The 15798-nt window shown below is 46.2% G+C and overlaps 1 protein-coding gene across 2 annotated transcripts in view; it reads right to left on the bottom strand.

The window, feature by feature from the left end:
• Positions 1 to 1976: 1976 nt before the first annotated feature.
• Positions 1977 to 15798, bottom strand: part of PTPRA (protein tyrosine phosphatase receptor type A) — a 148370-nt gene continuing 134548 nt past the window's right edge. For both annotated transcript variants that reach the window (XM_082236403.1, XM_082236402.1), the window contains 8 exons: positions 15528 to 15677; positions 13437 to 13530; positions 12397 to 12473; positions 11321 to 11455; positions 9181 to 9306; positions 7467 to 7618; positions 6450 to 6585; positions 1977 to 5557 (listed from right to left, as the gene is read on the bottom strand). In XM_082236403.1, the coding sequence (XP_082092529.1) occupies positions 5483 to 5557; positions 6450 to 6585; positions 7467 to 7618; positions 9181 to 9306; positions 11321 to 11455; positions 12397 to 12473; positions 13437 to 13530; positions 15528 to 15677 (945 nt within the window). In that variant the 3' untranslated portion in view covers positions 1977 to 5482. The remainder of the gene's footprint in view (positions 5558 to 6449; positions 6586 to 7466; positions 7619 to 9180; positions 9307 to 11320; positions 11456 to 12396; positions 12474 to 13436; positions 13531 to 15527; positions 15678 to 15798) is intronic.

The raw sequence follows: 15798 nt of genomic DNA on the forward strand, positions 1-15798 counted from the left end.
TTGGGGGGAAGAGAGAAATAGGAAGGTGTTATGAACCACTACTTAATAGAAGGCTTGCTTCTGTGTGCATTGGGGAGGGGACGGGAATCAGCCAAGGATCTTTCTTGCCCGCTTATTGGATTTTGAGGTTCCCGTTTTGTATCATCATCCTGTACATATATCACAGCTTCTATAGCTTACATATAGCAGGGGTATTTAAAATGAGCATCATTATAGCCACCCGTAGTCAAAAGTAGAAGTAGGCAAATGTGTCTTTTTTGCTCTTCAAAATATGGCAGCCCTAGCATAGAGCTAACCTATAATGAAACCCAGACATTGTTGTCATTATTGACACTAGTATAACCAGTATAAACCAGGCTCCCACTGGGGTGGTCAATACAGATGACCATTCTCAGTCTGACCCTTATGTTTATGTTTCCCTCCCCTTATGGTTTTGATCTATGGGCTACTTTTAAAATGGGGCTGCATTTTAACCTTCATTTTAAATTGGCTCCCCCCCCCCATGTTTTTACTGTGATTTTACTGGTGTTAGCCGCCCTGAGCCCAGCTCTGGCCGGGGAGGGCTGGGTATAAATAAATATTATTATTATTATTATTATTATTATTATTATTATTATTATTATTACAGTGGTGCCTCGCAAGACGAAAAGAATCCATTCTGTGATTCTCTTCGTCTAGCGGTTTTTTCGTCTTGCGAAGCAAGCCCATTGACGGATTAGCAGATTAGCGCTATTAGCGGCTTATCTGTTGATCGGATCAGCTGATAAGCGACTTAGCGGCTTAGAAAAAGGGGGGGAGGGGAAAAACCAGCAGGAACTCGCAAGACATTGTCGTCTTGCGAAGCAAGCCCATAGGAGATTCGTTTTGCGAAGCACCTCCAAAATGGAAAACCCTTTCGTCTAGCGGGTTTTCCGTCTTGCGAGGCATTCGTCTTGCGGGGCACCACTGTATTATGCAGCTGCACATGATAGGTGGCAAAAGTCTCTGTACTTCTTTGCCAAGACAAATGCCACTAAACTCTTTCCAGGTAAGAGATCTCTAGGGAGCTCTAAATTCAAGTCAATGTTCTATAAATCCATTTGGGCAACAGATTGTTTGAAAGCTGAAAGTGGTTTGGGGAGAAGTCGGCTTCAGCTCAGGCCAGTGGTTCTCAAGGGGTGTGGCAGGAGAGAACAGCAAGGTGTGGCGATTCAAGGACGATCAAAGAAACATTTCAGTGTAGTATAGTATCGAAATATGTTTTTATTTGCAGAATATGAATAGGTATCTTTTCAAAATGAGAGCAAGAGCGATACTGAGGACAACAGGGATTTTCAACTCGGAGGAATATGAAAGACCAGAAAAGAGAAAGGTTTCTTTGTGTTGATGTGGATGTGAGAGTTTGTCTGTCTCAAATTAGACAGGATATAAATGAGATTACCTGGCAAAAGCAAGCTCACACCTCTCACTGAGTTTGTATACGTGCTTAAGGTACATATGTAAGAGGCTCGTTTATAATTATATTTTGGGAATGGTTCATGTTCTTATGTAGCTGCATTGCTTCATACTTTCTGGATATCCAATGATCATATTATAAAGCAGTTGTGTTCTATGTTATAAAACAAGCACTGCTAGTTGTTTCCTTTTGTTTTCCAATGTATTTCTTAGGATTAAAAAGCAATGGTGTGCATGAGCAAATATTTATTTTGAAAGTGTGTCCCAGAGAAAAAAGTTTGAGAGACACTGGATTAAACCCTCATAAGGCCTATACAACAGAAGGCCAGCCAGTGTCTAAGAGCACACAGGGGTATTTGGGGGCTTGTTAGCCAGCACACTTGAAAACGAAGTGATGGGACAGCAAACCAGTCAATGTATCCTAATGAATGAGGGTTCAAACCCCAGGCCATTTGGCTTATCGTCCCGCCAGAACACACCCACCCACACCCTGGACAATGTGATCCACGTTGACGTTGCTGTAAAAGAAATACGCAGGCCACTTAAAAAAAAAAAGCATTTACTTAGTCAACAAAAAATAAATACAAGATATTAAGACATTCAGAATGAAGGCAGCATGGAGTTACAGCTACTGAAAACAAACAGAAGGGATACGGCAACTTTTGCTCTGGCCTGCCTCAGCAGCGCTGATATATTCATGTGGGAGATCTGCGGGGTGGGGGGGGCAGCGTGTCATTTTTGGCACATAAGGGCTTTGCCCCTAAAGCTAAGACACCAACTGCGTGCACTCGCAGCAAAAAAAAACCACCCCACAATGGCAGCGGATACTGTTTTAAGCAGCATACAGACACCATGCTCTGAGCAGCTGTACGGTTGCACCCTAGGCAGGTGTTTATTCTGGGCAGAAAGTGCCCTGGCAAGACTTTGCCCCAGAGGACTTGAGGGCACAAGTTGGCAATGCGAGCTGCACCATCGCACCTGGATTATGAGGGGCACACCGGACCAAGACCTCTTTGTTTAACACGCCCCCCCTTTGCTGCTTGGGGTTAAACAGGCGGTATATATTGCCATATACAAAGTCAGACCGCTTACTCTGGCTGGCAGCTACGCTCCAAGGTCCCACGTCTCGAACAGCTGGCAATCCTTTTAGTAGGAAATGCCAGGGTTGTTTCAGGGGCCTCATGAATGCCATTCACAGGTCGTCCCCCCCACCATCTCTTAATGCATGTAGCTGTTCTTCCAACAACCTACTTAGCCTTGTGTGCCACTTACGCACGTTCCTTTGAAAAGCATGCCACCTCTGTGATAAACGTTCTGTTAGAAGAATGCCATGTGGAAGCTAACAGGAGTAAGGAACCTGTGGCTCCCCGTATTCTGGCTGGAACTTCCAACTTCCACCAGACCAATCTCCAAGCCAGAGTCAGGGAGCAGGGTGGAAACTGCAGCCTTGCAACATCTGGAGAGCCACAGATTTCTGCATTCCTCGCTTACAAGGGCACCAAACAGGGTGGGCACAGCTCCACTGACTGCCAACTTAAGATGGTGGCCTAAGAATGCAATGCCTTGGGCCCCTGACCCCTGATCACTTACATATATTTGCAAGAGCCTACGAAGCTCTCTTCAGTCCTGCAAGGAAGAAAATAAAAGGAGAGCAAGACCAATTATGGATGCTTGTTGGTTCTCCTACTTGTGCCACCTGGGGAAAATTTCAGAAAAGGAATGAGATTGGCATCAGGCTGGCGACGTTGGACTCTCCCTCAAAAGGGCTTTTGGGCAGCTAACTGGTAAGAGCTGCTAAGCAATGGGACCAAGAGTCCTAAAGCATACATGGTGCTTCAAAAGAATAAAAGGAACTCAACGGCTTTTGGAGATCATATCTGGTTTAGGCCAAAATCTGATTGCCAATCAGCTTGGCCAGTTACAGGAGACGTTTAAAACGCATTCCTTGAGAAGGGTAGAAGCAGCAAAAAAAGAGAAAACTTTGTAAAGCCACGCCAGTGAGAAACTTCCATTGGCTTCCAAACAATTTTTGTATCTTAAAAACAAAACCACCTCTTGCAAGCTGAGCACGTTCCAAAATAGCCAGAGACTAAGTTCTGATGCGATTCGGCAAATCCCAGTCGCATCAGAAGAAGCCAGCATGTTTAATGGGATGTGTCAAAACTGCATCACACACAGAGAAGGTGCAGAGCGAGCTGATTGCGTGTCTTTTACAACAACAGTGGGCTACATACACCTTACAGAGCCAGGCACAAACACCTCTGGTCAGTGTTCAGGCAGATGGTTCATACTTTTACATCAGTTCGGTTCTCCCACCCCCCACTTCCCTCTTTGCAGAGAATTTGCATCTCAAATGTACTATAAAATGTGGGTAACTCAGCCACCATCTAGTCTATTCTAGTGGCAGAAAGTGAAAGTGTGCTTGGTACTTTATATATATATATTTGCAGATAGACAATAGGATACATCTACTATTTAAGCCATGTATGAATATTACACCAAATAACCCCAGACATTTTTATATGGACTCGAGGGGCTGTGTTATTCACATGTTGTAATAAATTTGTGATTTGTAAAAAAAATATCTGTATAGTAACTTTTAAAACCCTCTCCCTTGCTTTGAGCTGGATTGGACTGCGTGTGGGTTGTGAACAGACTCACCTCCCAAAGCTCTCTCTGCCACACTGGACTGCTTTGCCGTCTCTGCTTAGATTGATGGCACTCACAACTCCTGGCCTTTTGACGACAACGAGCCATTAATTGGGCCATGCATGTTAAACACGCCCCGGCCTGCCATCACCCTAATGTATAGTCATTCACGTCGGCCTAAGTTGGTAGGGAAAATGTGGAATGCTTAAGAAGATCTCAGATCCAGGCCACAAAAGTCACTCCTATCTATTTATTGTTGAAATTTATATCCTGCTTTCTGGGGGGGGGGATGTTCACAGTGGCTAAGCACTCCACATGCTATGGCCAGATGGGACTCCTAAGCAATAAATGGGCGTTCAGGCCTGTGAAGACTGCAAGGGATCTCTTTAATTCTATTTCTAATGCCCGGCTATCTTGCCCCAAGTCAAGTACGCTCTTTATGATTATCCTATCCATCCCCTTGAAGGCGAAGGGATGGAGGTCACGCTTTTCCCACAGAGGGGGCTTGGCTGGTCCCTGGCAAACCAAATGTAAAACAAAATGAGACAATACCTCAAGCATACCGCGATAGAGACCTGCTTCCACAAAAAAATTGGGATGGGGGAAACAAGAGGCCGGACTGGTCAAGCTATTACCAAAAAATGGACACGGGAGCTGCATTTGCTTCAAATAAAGTCGATGGTTTTGCAAGGAGGCTCCTTTATTCCTACCCCCCCCCCCATTTCTCCAAAGCTGAAGAAACCTGGGCCCAACCCAACAGGGCCCTCTGCTGCGCAAACCCCACCGAAATGAACGGCCGGATGCTGCACAGCTTAATAGTGCTTTTTAACGGCGTTGCATTAACGGAAGAGCAACTTTCCCTTCTCAACGGCTATTCCAAACATCGGGATACTCCAGCTATAGAGCTTTGTTGCTTCAACAGCAGCCCTCAAACCCAGAACCCTGCAGGGAGGCCCAGTCTTTTAAGTTAGGGAGAGAAAAAACCCTGATCTTGAACACTATTTATAAGCCACTGGTTTGTTTGTTTTCCTTTTAAAATAAAAGGCCGATATGCAGAATCTCTTTTGGTTTTTGAAAAGGCTTTACTCCCTCAAGGAAAAAAAAAAAGATTTACAAAACAAAAACAGCCTGCATCAACTCTCCAGGAGAGAGATTTGACAATATTAATCCAAATATCACGCTATTTAATTCCCCAATAAAACATTGGAAAAAAAGTGCCTACAATCTCTTTCTAACACTTTTGCTACATATAAAATCTCCAGCTAATAGGAATCTTATGGTACCAACCCTCTAAAACAGTTAAGATATATACACATTTTTTGGGGGGCAGGGGATATTAACAAACAGAATATTACAAAGTATTAAAGAAGGCAACTCTTCTGTTGGGTGATTTTCATCTTCACTTGAAGTTGGCGTAGTCTGAAAAGGCGTCAATATATTCCTGAACCACTTTGTAGCAGAATTCGTACTGTTCCTGGAGATTAGGCAGAAAAGAAAACGCCGAGTTGGTCACGGAATGAATCGTCACTCTTCAGAGATGCTGTGGTCGCAAGGGAACCTGCCTATTAATTACAGGATGGCCAAAACCAGGTACCCCAACGACAAACGCTACTTTCAACAGACCATCTAGCTCAGCCCTGTCTAGACCAGTGTTCTTCAACCCTGATTTGACAGATATTGTTGGACTGAAACATGCATCATCCCTGAACACTGGCTAAGCTAGCTGGGGAGACGGAGACTGTAGTCTAACATCACCTAGTGGCCCAAGCTTGAGGGATGCTCAATCTGAACTGACTGGCAGTAGCTCTGTGAGGTTTTTGACAGGTGTCCTCTCCAGCCCCACCTGGAAGCGCCATGGGTTGGAGCTGGGACCTTCTACACACAGAGCTTGCACATCACCACCACAATTCGATGTCCGCTGGCATGGACCGATCAGTGGATGGCTGGCGGTTGGAGGGTTTGACCTGGATGGTGTTTTGGTTCCTCCAATTCTAAATTTTTGGCTTTGAGCAGAAATGGCCATTTCCACATCCAGAAACTGATGCAGGCCATAGCAAGAGGCACACTAGCTCAGTGGCAGAGACCTGGGGGGCGGGGGTAAGAGGGCTTGTTGCATTCAGGCCCTGCTTATGGTTGCCCCTGTGGGCTATGGTCTTATGGGCTAGAAAGTCTTTGTATCCCAGTTCCTTACGCAGGTACTTACGCAGGTACAAGAGAGAGAGGAAAGAGATGGGGCTCTGATGGACAGGAGGGAATGATAGGAACAGCTCACACTTGCAGGAGGGAATTTCTTGCTGCTCCACCCACAGAGCCACCCAGCCTCACCCACCCACCCACTCACTCCACAAACAGCAGCCCATGCGTACCAGTGTTTGGACCATGTGCGGCCTCTGTAACCTCAAACTCTTCACTGTCTGAAAGACATCTAGAATTCCTTCAGCCTTGACTCTCTCCAAAACAGTGCCCAACGCACAGAAGGTCCCTGTTCTGCCGGCTCCAGCACTGGGGGGGGGGGGGGGAGACAAAAGACAAAACAACAACACACCTGTGAGTGACAAACACAGGCCTTCCTGTTGCCTGAACCGCTCCACTGTCAAGCAGCTCTTTCTGACAGTAAGAGCTGTTGACGGGAGACTAGATCCCCCTTAGAATATGGTGGCCTCTCCTTCCTTGGAGGTTTTTAAGCAGAGATTGGATGGCCATCTGTCAGGGATGCTTCAAGCTGAGATTCCTGCATTGAAGTGGGGTTGGGCTAGATGACCCTCGGGTACCCTCCAACTCTACAATTATATGATGGAATAATAATAATAATAATAATTTATTATTTATACCCCGCCCATCTGGCTGAGTTTCCCCAGCCACTCTGAGTGGCTTCCAACTGAATATTAAAAACAAGACAGCATCAGACATTAAAAACTTCCCTAAACAGGGCCGCCTTCAGTTCTCTTTTAAAAGCAAAATAGTTGTTTATTGCCTTGACATCTGCTGGGAGGGCGTTCCACAGGGGAGGCGCCACTACCAAGAAGGCCCTCTGCCTGGTTCCCTGTAACCTCACTTCTTGTAGCAAGGGAACCGCCAGTAGGCCCTTGGCGCTGGACCTCAGTGTCTGGGCCGGACGATGGGGGTGGAGACGCTCCTTCAGGTATACAGGACTGAGGCCGTATACCCCATCTCCTGATCTGTGGCCCAAGGGAAATACTGGCACCAATCTTAACAGTGGTTACTGTCTAACCAGGACCTCAACCCAATCCCTGGTACCCTTAGGAGGCGTTGTGGCAGTGCCAGCAACTTCATGCAACGTACTCCTTGCCACTAAAGCGCCTCTTGGGTAGCATGTTCTGCCAAGTCTTGCTGCCCAGAAATCTCGCAGCCCGTTTGATTACCTGCAGTGCACAGTAATGGGGTGGTTTCCGGACTGTTGCTGCTGCTTCTGCACAGCTGCAATGATGTTGATCATTCCTTTTCCATCAGTGGGGATGCCCACCTCCGGCCAGCCGTGGAAGTGGAACTGTCTGATCTGCCGGGTTTTGTTTTCCTGGTCAGGAAAAAAGAAAAGAAAAGAGAAAATCTCAGAAAAGCCTGAATCTGAATCCAGGCAGACTCGGGGATGGGGGTTCCTCTGTAACCTCTGGAAACTGTCAAGCAGGCAAGCAATAGCAAGCTTGCTCTACTCGCTTTGCTAACCACATTCTTCACGGAGTTGCTGCCTGGTGAATAATATTTTTGGAGGACTGCTAGCATCCTGAGATGCATTTGCAGGAGGAATTAAAAGTTATCTCTCCAAGTATAAAAATCGGGTATACAGCAAGAAAAGCACGTGCCCTTAACTAGGCTACATACTCCTAGGACAGAGCTCTCCAAACTTTTCGTGTTGGTGGCATGCTTTTTGGACATGAATCATTTCACAACACAGTAATTCAGTCTTACTAGCAAACCAGAGGATAATAATAATAATAATAATAATAATAATAATAATAATAATAATTTATTATTTATACCCCGCCCATCTGGCTGGGCTTCCCCAGCCACTCTGGGCGGCTTCCAAAAGAATATTAAAATACTATAATACATCAAACATTAAAAGCTTCCCGAAACAGGGCTGCCTTCAGATGTCTTCTAAAAGCCTGGTAGTTGTTGTTCTCTTTGACATCTGGTGGGAGGGTGTTCCACAGGGAAGGCGCAACTACCGAGAAGGCCCTCTGCCTGGTTCCCTGTAACTTGGCTTCTCGCAGTGAGGGAACTGCCAGAAGGCCCTCGGCGCTGGACCTCAGCGTCCGGGCAGAATGATGGGGGTGGAGACGCTCCTTCAGGATAAGCTAACCCCCTTCCAGCAAAGGAAGCGTTTGCACAATGCGCCGACACACTAACGTGTCGCGGTACACAGTTAGAAAAACTCAGTCCTAGGAGCTAACAAAAGGGATTGTTGTTGTTTTTTAAAAAAATATTTATACTTTTAAAGTTTGTACACTTCACTAATTTTACAATCATTTGGGCATTTCAAAACTTGACTCCCCCCCCCTTTCTGCTGTTCCTTAAATTTTATTTTTAGTATCTTCGGCATATCCAAATCAACTTAATTTGCTCATTTATTCATCTACTTTCAATAGATACTCCTATGAAACTGCTGGTTGTTACAATAATCCTGCCAATGTTCTTATCGGTTTACAATTTATCTGTAAGCATTCAATAAACCATTTCCATTCTTTTATAAAAAGTTTGTTATCTCGATTTCTTATTCTTCTGGTAAGTTTCTCCATTTCTGCATATTCCATAAGTTTTTGAATCCATTCTTCCTTTGCTGGGACTTCTGCTTCTTTCAATTTTGGGGCAAGTCACATTCTTGCCGCTGAGCAAAAGGGATTGTTGATAGCAAAGGACTACGAGGGAAACCTTGGCTCCCATAAGACAAAGCAGCATTCTGCATTAAGTGGAGATGGAGAGATACAAAGGCTTCCCCGTGACTATTTTGCATCTCTGGAGTGGGCAATAAACAGTCACCATTTCCCATTAACACTGGTAGAAGGAGAAGTGTAGGACCTGGGAAGTCAAGAGCCACCATCACTTCTCCCAAAATGCACAAGTTGCCCCAGCACCTACCCTGGTATTTGATACTAGCAGGTCCCGGACTGTGTAACTCTCACATTCCTCCTCTTTCTTCAACTCCACGGTTATATCTCCATAGGACACAGAGCTGTCAGAAGGCCAATACTGGGCACATTTCTCCTGAGCAGTCAGAAAGCAGGCAAGACAACAAAGGGGAAAGCAGTTAGACAGACAACATAAGGATCCATGAGAATCCTTCGGAAAAACAATCTCTCAAACGACCTGCTGATGGCATTTTACCATTGTACTGTGGAGAGTGTATTAACTTATGGTCTGTGCGTGTGGTTTGGGAGCTGCACGGTCAAGGGAAAAAACAATGCTGTCCAGGGTTGTAAAGACTGCAGAGAGAATAACTGGGTGCACTCTTCCCACCATGGATCAAATCTATGCTTCCAGGTGCCATAAGAAAGCTGCAGAGATAGCGCAGGATAGTGCGCACCCCGGAAATGATCTCTTTCAGCTTCTGCCTTCTGGAAGAAGGTACAGGGTTTTAAAGACTAGGACTAGCCGTCTGAGAAACAGTTTCTATCCAAATGCAATTTTGGTTTTAAACGCAGTGTAAGGAGTCTCTATGGGATTGTATTGTATTTTAAAAATGGGGTATCAGAGTTTTTAGGGGGCTAACCAGGCTAGGATAGCAGGCTTGTTGGTTTTGAATGTCTTTTGTAGATTTTTTCCCCCAATTTTGTTGTTCTGTATGGAACAATGACAATAAAGATGATAATATCGTATCCTCTAGAAGACCAAGCATGAGTTCCTCCCTGGCCTCCTTTCTGCCTCCCCCCCCCCCAAGTTCTTCTCAGGAGGGGGAACACGTGACAGTTCTGAGGAAGGCAATGGTCCTTTATAAAAAGGGCAGCCTGGGACATATATCGCAATGCTGAGAATTCTGAGCACAAAGGTATGGGGACAGGGAACAAGCCTGCATAGGTCTTCTTGCTAGATGCAGTGCTTACCTCATTTATCCTCTTGCTGGCTGAAAAGACATGACGAACCGATGAATCTGCCTCATGCCCTGCCGGACTACTGCACTGCCTACCCGAGAGGTGGCTCTCCAAGGTCTCAGGCAGAGTTCTGTCTTAGACCCACTGCCTGGGACCCTTTTAAGGTACAGGTGATGGGGACCAAACACGAGGCTTTTCACACCCGCAGAGTGTGCTCTGTCACACTCCAAGAAGGGTACAGGGCTCTACAGTTTCTCCCAATGGTTGCGTAGCGGGAGAGACTGAAGCCCATTAAAGGATTCAGCATCTTTGACGCTGAGCAATAATGCAATTATTACTGCAATGTGTTAAGACAGTTAGGAAGCTTTAGCTGGTGCAGAATTTGGTGGCCAGGTTGCTCATTGGGGCAAGGCGGTTTGAGCATCTCACACCGATCCTGGCCCGATTGCACGGCCAATTAGTTTCTAGGCCCAAGTCAAAGTCCTGGTTATAAACTATAAAGCCTTAAATGGCTCAGGACCGCAATAGCTCAAGGACCCAGACTCTGTGTTCATCACCTGAAGCCCTTCTTCATGTGCCTCCTACATGTGCGGTCCAGAGGGTGGCAACACAAGAACAGGGCCTTTTCTGCAGTGGCTCCCCGTCTGTGGAATGCTCTCCCCAGGGAGGTTTGCCTGGCGCCTTCATTATATATTTTTATGTGCCAGGTGAAAATGTTCCTCTTCAACTAGGCCTTGGGATGATTAATATTCTATAGCCTTTTAAATGTTTCTGTGCGAAGGAGGGGGGTTATTGTTTTCCTGCTTGGGTTACACTTATTTACTTGTTTTTATCCTGTATTTTATTCTGTGAACCTCCCTGAGATCTTATGATGAAGGGCAATATATAAATTGAATAAATAAATAAAATTGTTGGAGTTAAAGGTGTTTTTTTTAAAAAAAAAACAACCCAATGGGAGCTATGCTCAAGCTTGAGTGTAGAATGCAACACTTTGTACTTTGTAGTGCAATTTATCCAGACAGAGGAAGACCAGGGGCATATATATGCACTAAGCAGCTCAAAGTGGCTTGTATATGGTTTGCCAAAGGCAGGCTTAGAGGACCAGGCACACTGAAGTTTCTACATCAGAACTGCACCACCTGCCTTCAGGCTCCCTGGAGACAATTCTTGCCCACTTCCCATTTGCTCACCTGACCCCTTTCTTCCAGCTCAGTCAACATAACAATGGAGCAGGACTTCCACTCCCAGATCATCCTCCAGAAGTCCTCTGTCGTGTGCTGGAGAGGGCCTTGGCTGGCTATGTAGGAATCCTTTTGGCGATAACCCTGGAATTTCAAGACATGGTTACTAGGAAGGGACGCAGCAGCGAGACTGGGCATACCCAAAGGCCAGAGAAATAGCTCCAGTAACATCTAACAACTATATATATATTCTCTCTTTCTTCCTCCCTCCATTCAAGAAGAGGACGCAGAGAGAAAGGAGCTTAGCCACTGGAATGTGCCCAGCAAAGGCAGGAAATTGAATTCCCAGGTAAAAGGCCTACCAGTCATGAAAGGGCGTTACAACCCAGATACTTGGCAAGTAATGAGAGGAAGGAGGTTAAATGAGGCGAGTGCTGATGCAGTTCTCTGCTTAACATTGACACAGACTGACACCACAATACAGAAGACCACACTACGGTAATTAACGCAAGCTTTGTCAATCTAGAATGACCATGGCTCTGTTTTCCTGCAACAATCGTGGATTAGACTCTCCATCCCTCCTACGCCTTTGCTGCTCTTTGAAAGCAACCCTAGTTGCAGGAATGTAATGCACGTAACTGATGCCTGGAGGAGACTCTTGAGAGTCCCATGGACTGCAAGAAGATCAAACCTATCCATTCTTAGGGAAATCAGCCCTGAGTGCTCACTGGAAGGACAGATCCTGAAGCTGAGGCTCCAATCCTTTGGCCACCTCATGAGAAGAGAAGAGAGAAGACTCCCTGGAAAAGACCCTGATGTTGGGAAAGATGGAGGGCACAAGGAGAAGGGGACGACAGAGGACGAGATGGTGGGACAGTGTTCTCGAAGCTACCAGCATGAGTTTGACCAAACTGTGGAAGGCAGTGGAAGACAGGAGTGCCTGGCATGCTCTGGTCCATGGGGTCACAAAGAGGCGGACACGACTAAACAACAACAAAAGAGGATGTGCACAGTCCCAGGATCAGGGAGCTCTGGGTGCTAACAGTTTTATGCATGAAGTGCAGTTTCTGTTCTCCAACACTCACATCAATAAAGGAGGCATTCACGTAATCCGTGTTCTCTTCGCCCCTCTTCACTGGAATGATCACCCGGTTGAACTCGTCTACAGGAAAGACCAGGCAAACAAGGCAACAATTTTAGAAACATTTGGCAGCATGTGTTTAGACGAAGATATTGGGTCTGAAATACTGGAGCTCAGAAGAGATGGGTTTCCACAGCAACATACAAAAGTGGAGTTGTACGGCTGCACAACAGTCATGCAGGGAAGGCCTACTGAATGGCAAAAAATGGTCCCTCGCATTCCAGTGCTGAACTGCTTACCGTATTTTTCGCTCCATAAGATGCACCTGACCATAAGAAGCACCTAGTTTTTAGAGGAGGAAAGCCCCGTTTTTTGAAGATTAGCTCACAGTTGTGCAGCTTCTTTTGCAAAGGGGAAAAGCCCCCTTTTTGGAGGATCAGCCCAAAGTTGTTGAGCTTACTTTGCAAAGGGAAAAAATCCTGTTTTTGTGGGGTTCAACTCACAGTTCTGCAGATTCTTTAGGAAAGGAAAGGGAACCCTTTCTACAGTTTCCAGACAGATAATCTAATCAGCCAGTCACATGTCGCTGGGGAAACAAACAGCCTCCGTCTGCAGAACATTCAACAATGGAGGCCTGGGCAAGGGGGTGAGGTCGGAAAGGGAGCCAGCGATTGACCACACATTCGCTCCCTAAGACGCACAGACATTTCCCCTTTCTTTTTAGGAGGAAAAAAGTGCGTCCTATGGAGCGAAAAATACGGTAAATATTATGTAAGCAAATGCTGATTGGATGTAACTAAATCAATTTTCGTCTCTGTAATTGCAAATCATGATATATTTGTATGACATTCACTCCCTCTTCCAGCAACTGCCACTACTGAAACCTTGATCACAATGGCTTTCTCTTTCCCCCAGCCCTCTCCACCTCATCTTGCTACTGCCGACACAAAAGCCACTTCCTCTCAAGGTTCCTCCTGTGCCCACAAACAGCAGCAGCAGATGTTCCTCAGCGGGACTTCCCTCCCTGCAGGGCAGGACACTCACATGGAATTATCTGCAGCACCCGGTTCTTCTTCATGTTGGCCGGCAAGTTGCCCGTTCTCATCTTGTCGTTCTGAATTTTGATCGAGGTTAGTTTCTGCAGAGAGAGGTTGGTGGAACGTGAGCCGCACCAAAAGCACCGAGGGCACATAGCTTATAGTTCAAAGCATGGGCATGCACGTGCAGAGCTTCGCAGTGGGGCAGCCAGCAAGGGCACATACTTGTATGTATGTTAGATGTGTCCATTGCATTACACTCAAAAAGGTGATGCAAGAGCAGCAGATACGCACTCTCACACACAACATGCCCTCCCCTCCCTCTTTTCTACTCCATACACCAGAGGTCACCAATATGGCACCCGTGGGCACCACTGTGCCCATCAGTATATCCCGTGGCACCCACAAATGGTCCTCTTAAAAACGCATAATGCGCTAGAGACTGTGTGCTCTTGTGGCTCAGTTACTGTTTGAACTGGTTAGGTCTCTCCCACACTGAATATGCCCCCTTGGACATGCCCACAGTTCACTGGCTGCCATGACCGGATCCTCGCCCTCCCTTCCACGCTCAACAAAGAAGAGGTGCAGAGTGCTTCAACCTGTGAGCAAGTGCAGTGGTGACTGGTATAGGTATATTTCCCCCATTCATAGGGGCATGTATCATACTATTTTGTGGCTTTTTCTCCTTTTGTGCTCTTTTGGATGTGGAAGCCGTCGCCCCATAGTAGCCATTTTGTGACTGGCACCCAAGGCACTTTCTCAAAATTCCAGGTGTGTTCACAATTCTAGAAGGGTTGGTGACCCCTCCTCTGCAGCCTGCCTGCCTTTCCAGGATCACAGAATTGGGAAGACTAAAAGCATTCTAGTTCAACCACCTGCCACAAAACAGGACATTCTCCCCTCCAGCAAAAAATAAATAAATCCTGAACAAAGTATGTAACAGTTTGCCACATACGGAAATGGGCCTACAAAATATGCAGGGATTTAAGATATGTAAAATGAACCAGGGAAAGAGAAGAAGGGAAGTCATTGATATCTCAAGGATGTAAAATGAGTATTTGAAATTGTAAAACAGAAAATTTGATTAAAATTATTTAAAAAACACAAAAATAAGTAGTTCTGGGTAGCTGACTGGGGGGGTGGGGGAAGAGATCTGATTACTGTATGGTTGGATAGAAAGACCCATGGGTTTGCCTGTTCTACTTCCAACAGCAGGATCAGATTCGTTATAACCACCTTGTACAGTGGTGCCTCGCAAGACGAAAAGAATCCGTTCTGTGATTCTCTTCGTCTAGCGGTTTTCTCGTCTTGCGAAGCAAGCCCATTGACAGATTAGCGGATTAGCACTATTAGCGGCTTTTAGCGGCTTATCGGATCAGCTGATAAGCGGCTTAGAAAAAGGGGGGAGGGGAAAAAACCCACAGGAACTCGCAAGACATTGTCGTCTTGCGAAGCAAGCCAATAGGAAATTCGTCTAGCAAAGCACCTCCAAAACGGAAAACTCTTTCGTCTAGCGAGTTTTCCGTCTTGCGAGGCATTCGTCTTGCGGGGCACCACTGTACCTCTAAGGATAGGATAGAAATCCTCAAGTCTTGTGGTCTCCTGATTCCCCCTTGTGCTAGTTCTCCAAAGATATTCCCCCATGGAATTCCAAACCATGATCGCCATATGCATACAATATTAGCCATGGCTCTGTCTTCACCGTTAATGGGAAGCCAAATTTAAAATCTGTGCTGCCAATCGGGGACGGGGAATCTGTGGCCCTCCAGGAATTGTTGGGCCATCACTGTGCCAGGCTGATGGGAGTTGGGGAGTCCATCATTACTTGGAGGGCACAGGTTCCTTCTCCCAGCTGTAAATAATCCCATGACCCCATGGCTAAAGAAAAGCCACTTGGTTCACATGTGCCTGATTGGTTAAGCCTTGCTTTCTGGCTCCCCATAGCCATCTGGTTGGCCACTGTGAACAGGATGCTAGTCTAGATAGGACACTGACCTGATCCAACAGGCTGTTCGTATGTTCTTCAAGTCCGGTTGTCCCTAGCTACAGTTGTCCCTGGTAATGGAGGTCCTAAGCTACTGTAGCTGCTTCCACTCACCTTAAACTCTTCCTCCAATCCGTTGCTGCTGGTCCCTGGGATCTTGTTGTAGATCTTCTGGAGGTGGGTCTCCAGCGAGGTCACCTCCAGTTCTGTATCCCCATACAGATAATGCTCCAGAAGAGCTTGGTAGATGAACACATACTGCATCTGAAGGAGAGAAAAAGCTACTGTGAGACGATCAAGCTCCACATTCAAATAAGGCCATTCTCTGAACAGGTTCAATGGGCTCACAGAATATGAACATGAGCTAGGAATGCGTGACTATCCC

Source organism: Podarcis vaucheri (assembly GCF_965113315.1).
Source record: "Podarcis vaucheri genome assembly, chromosome: 9".
Taxonomy (NCBI): Eukaryota; Metazoa; Chordata; class Lepidosauria; order Squamata; family Lacertidae; genus Podarcis; species Podarcis vaucheri.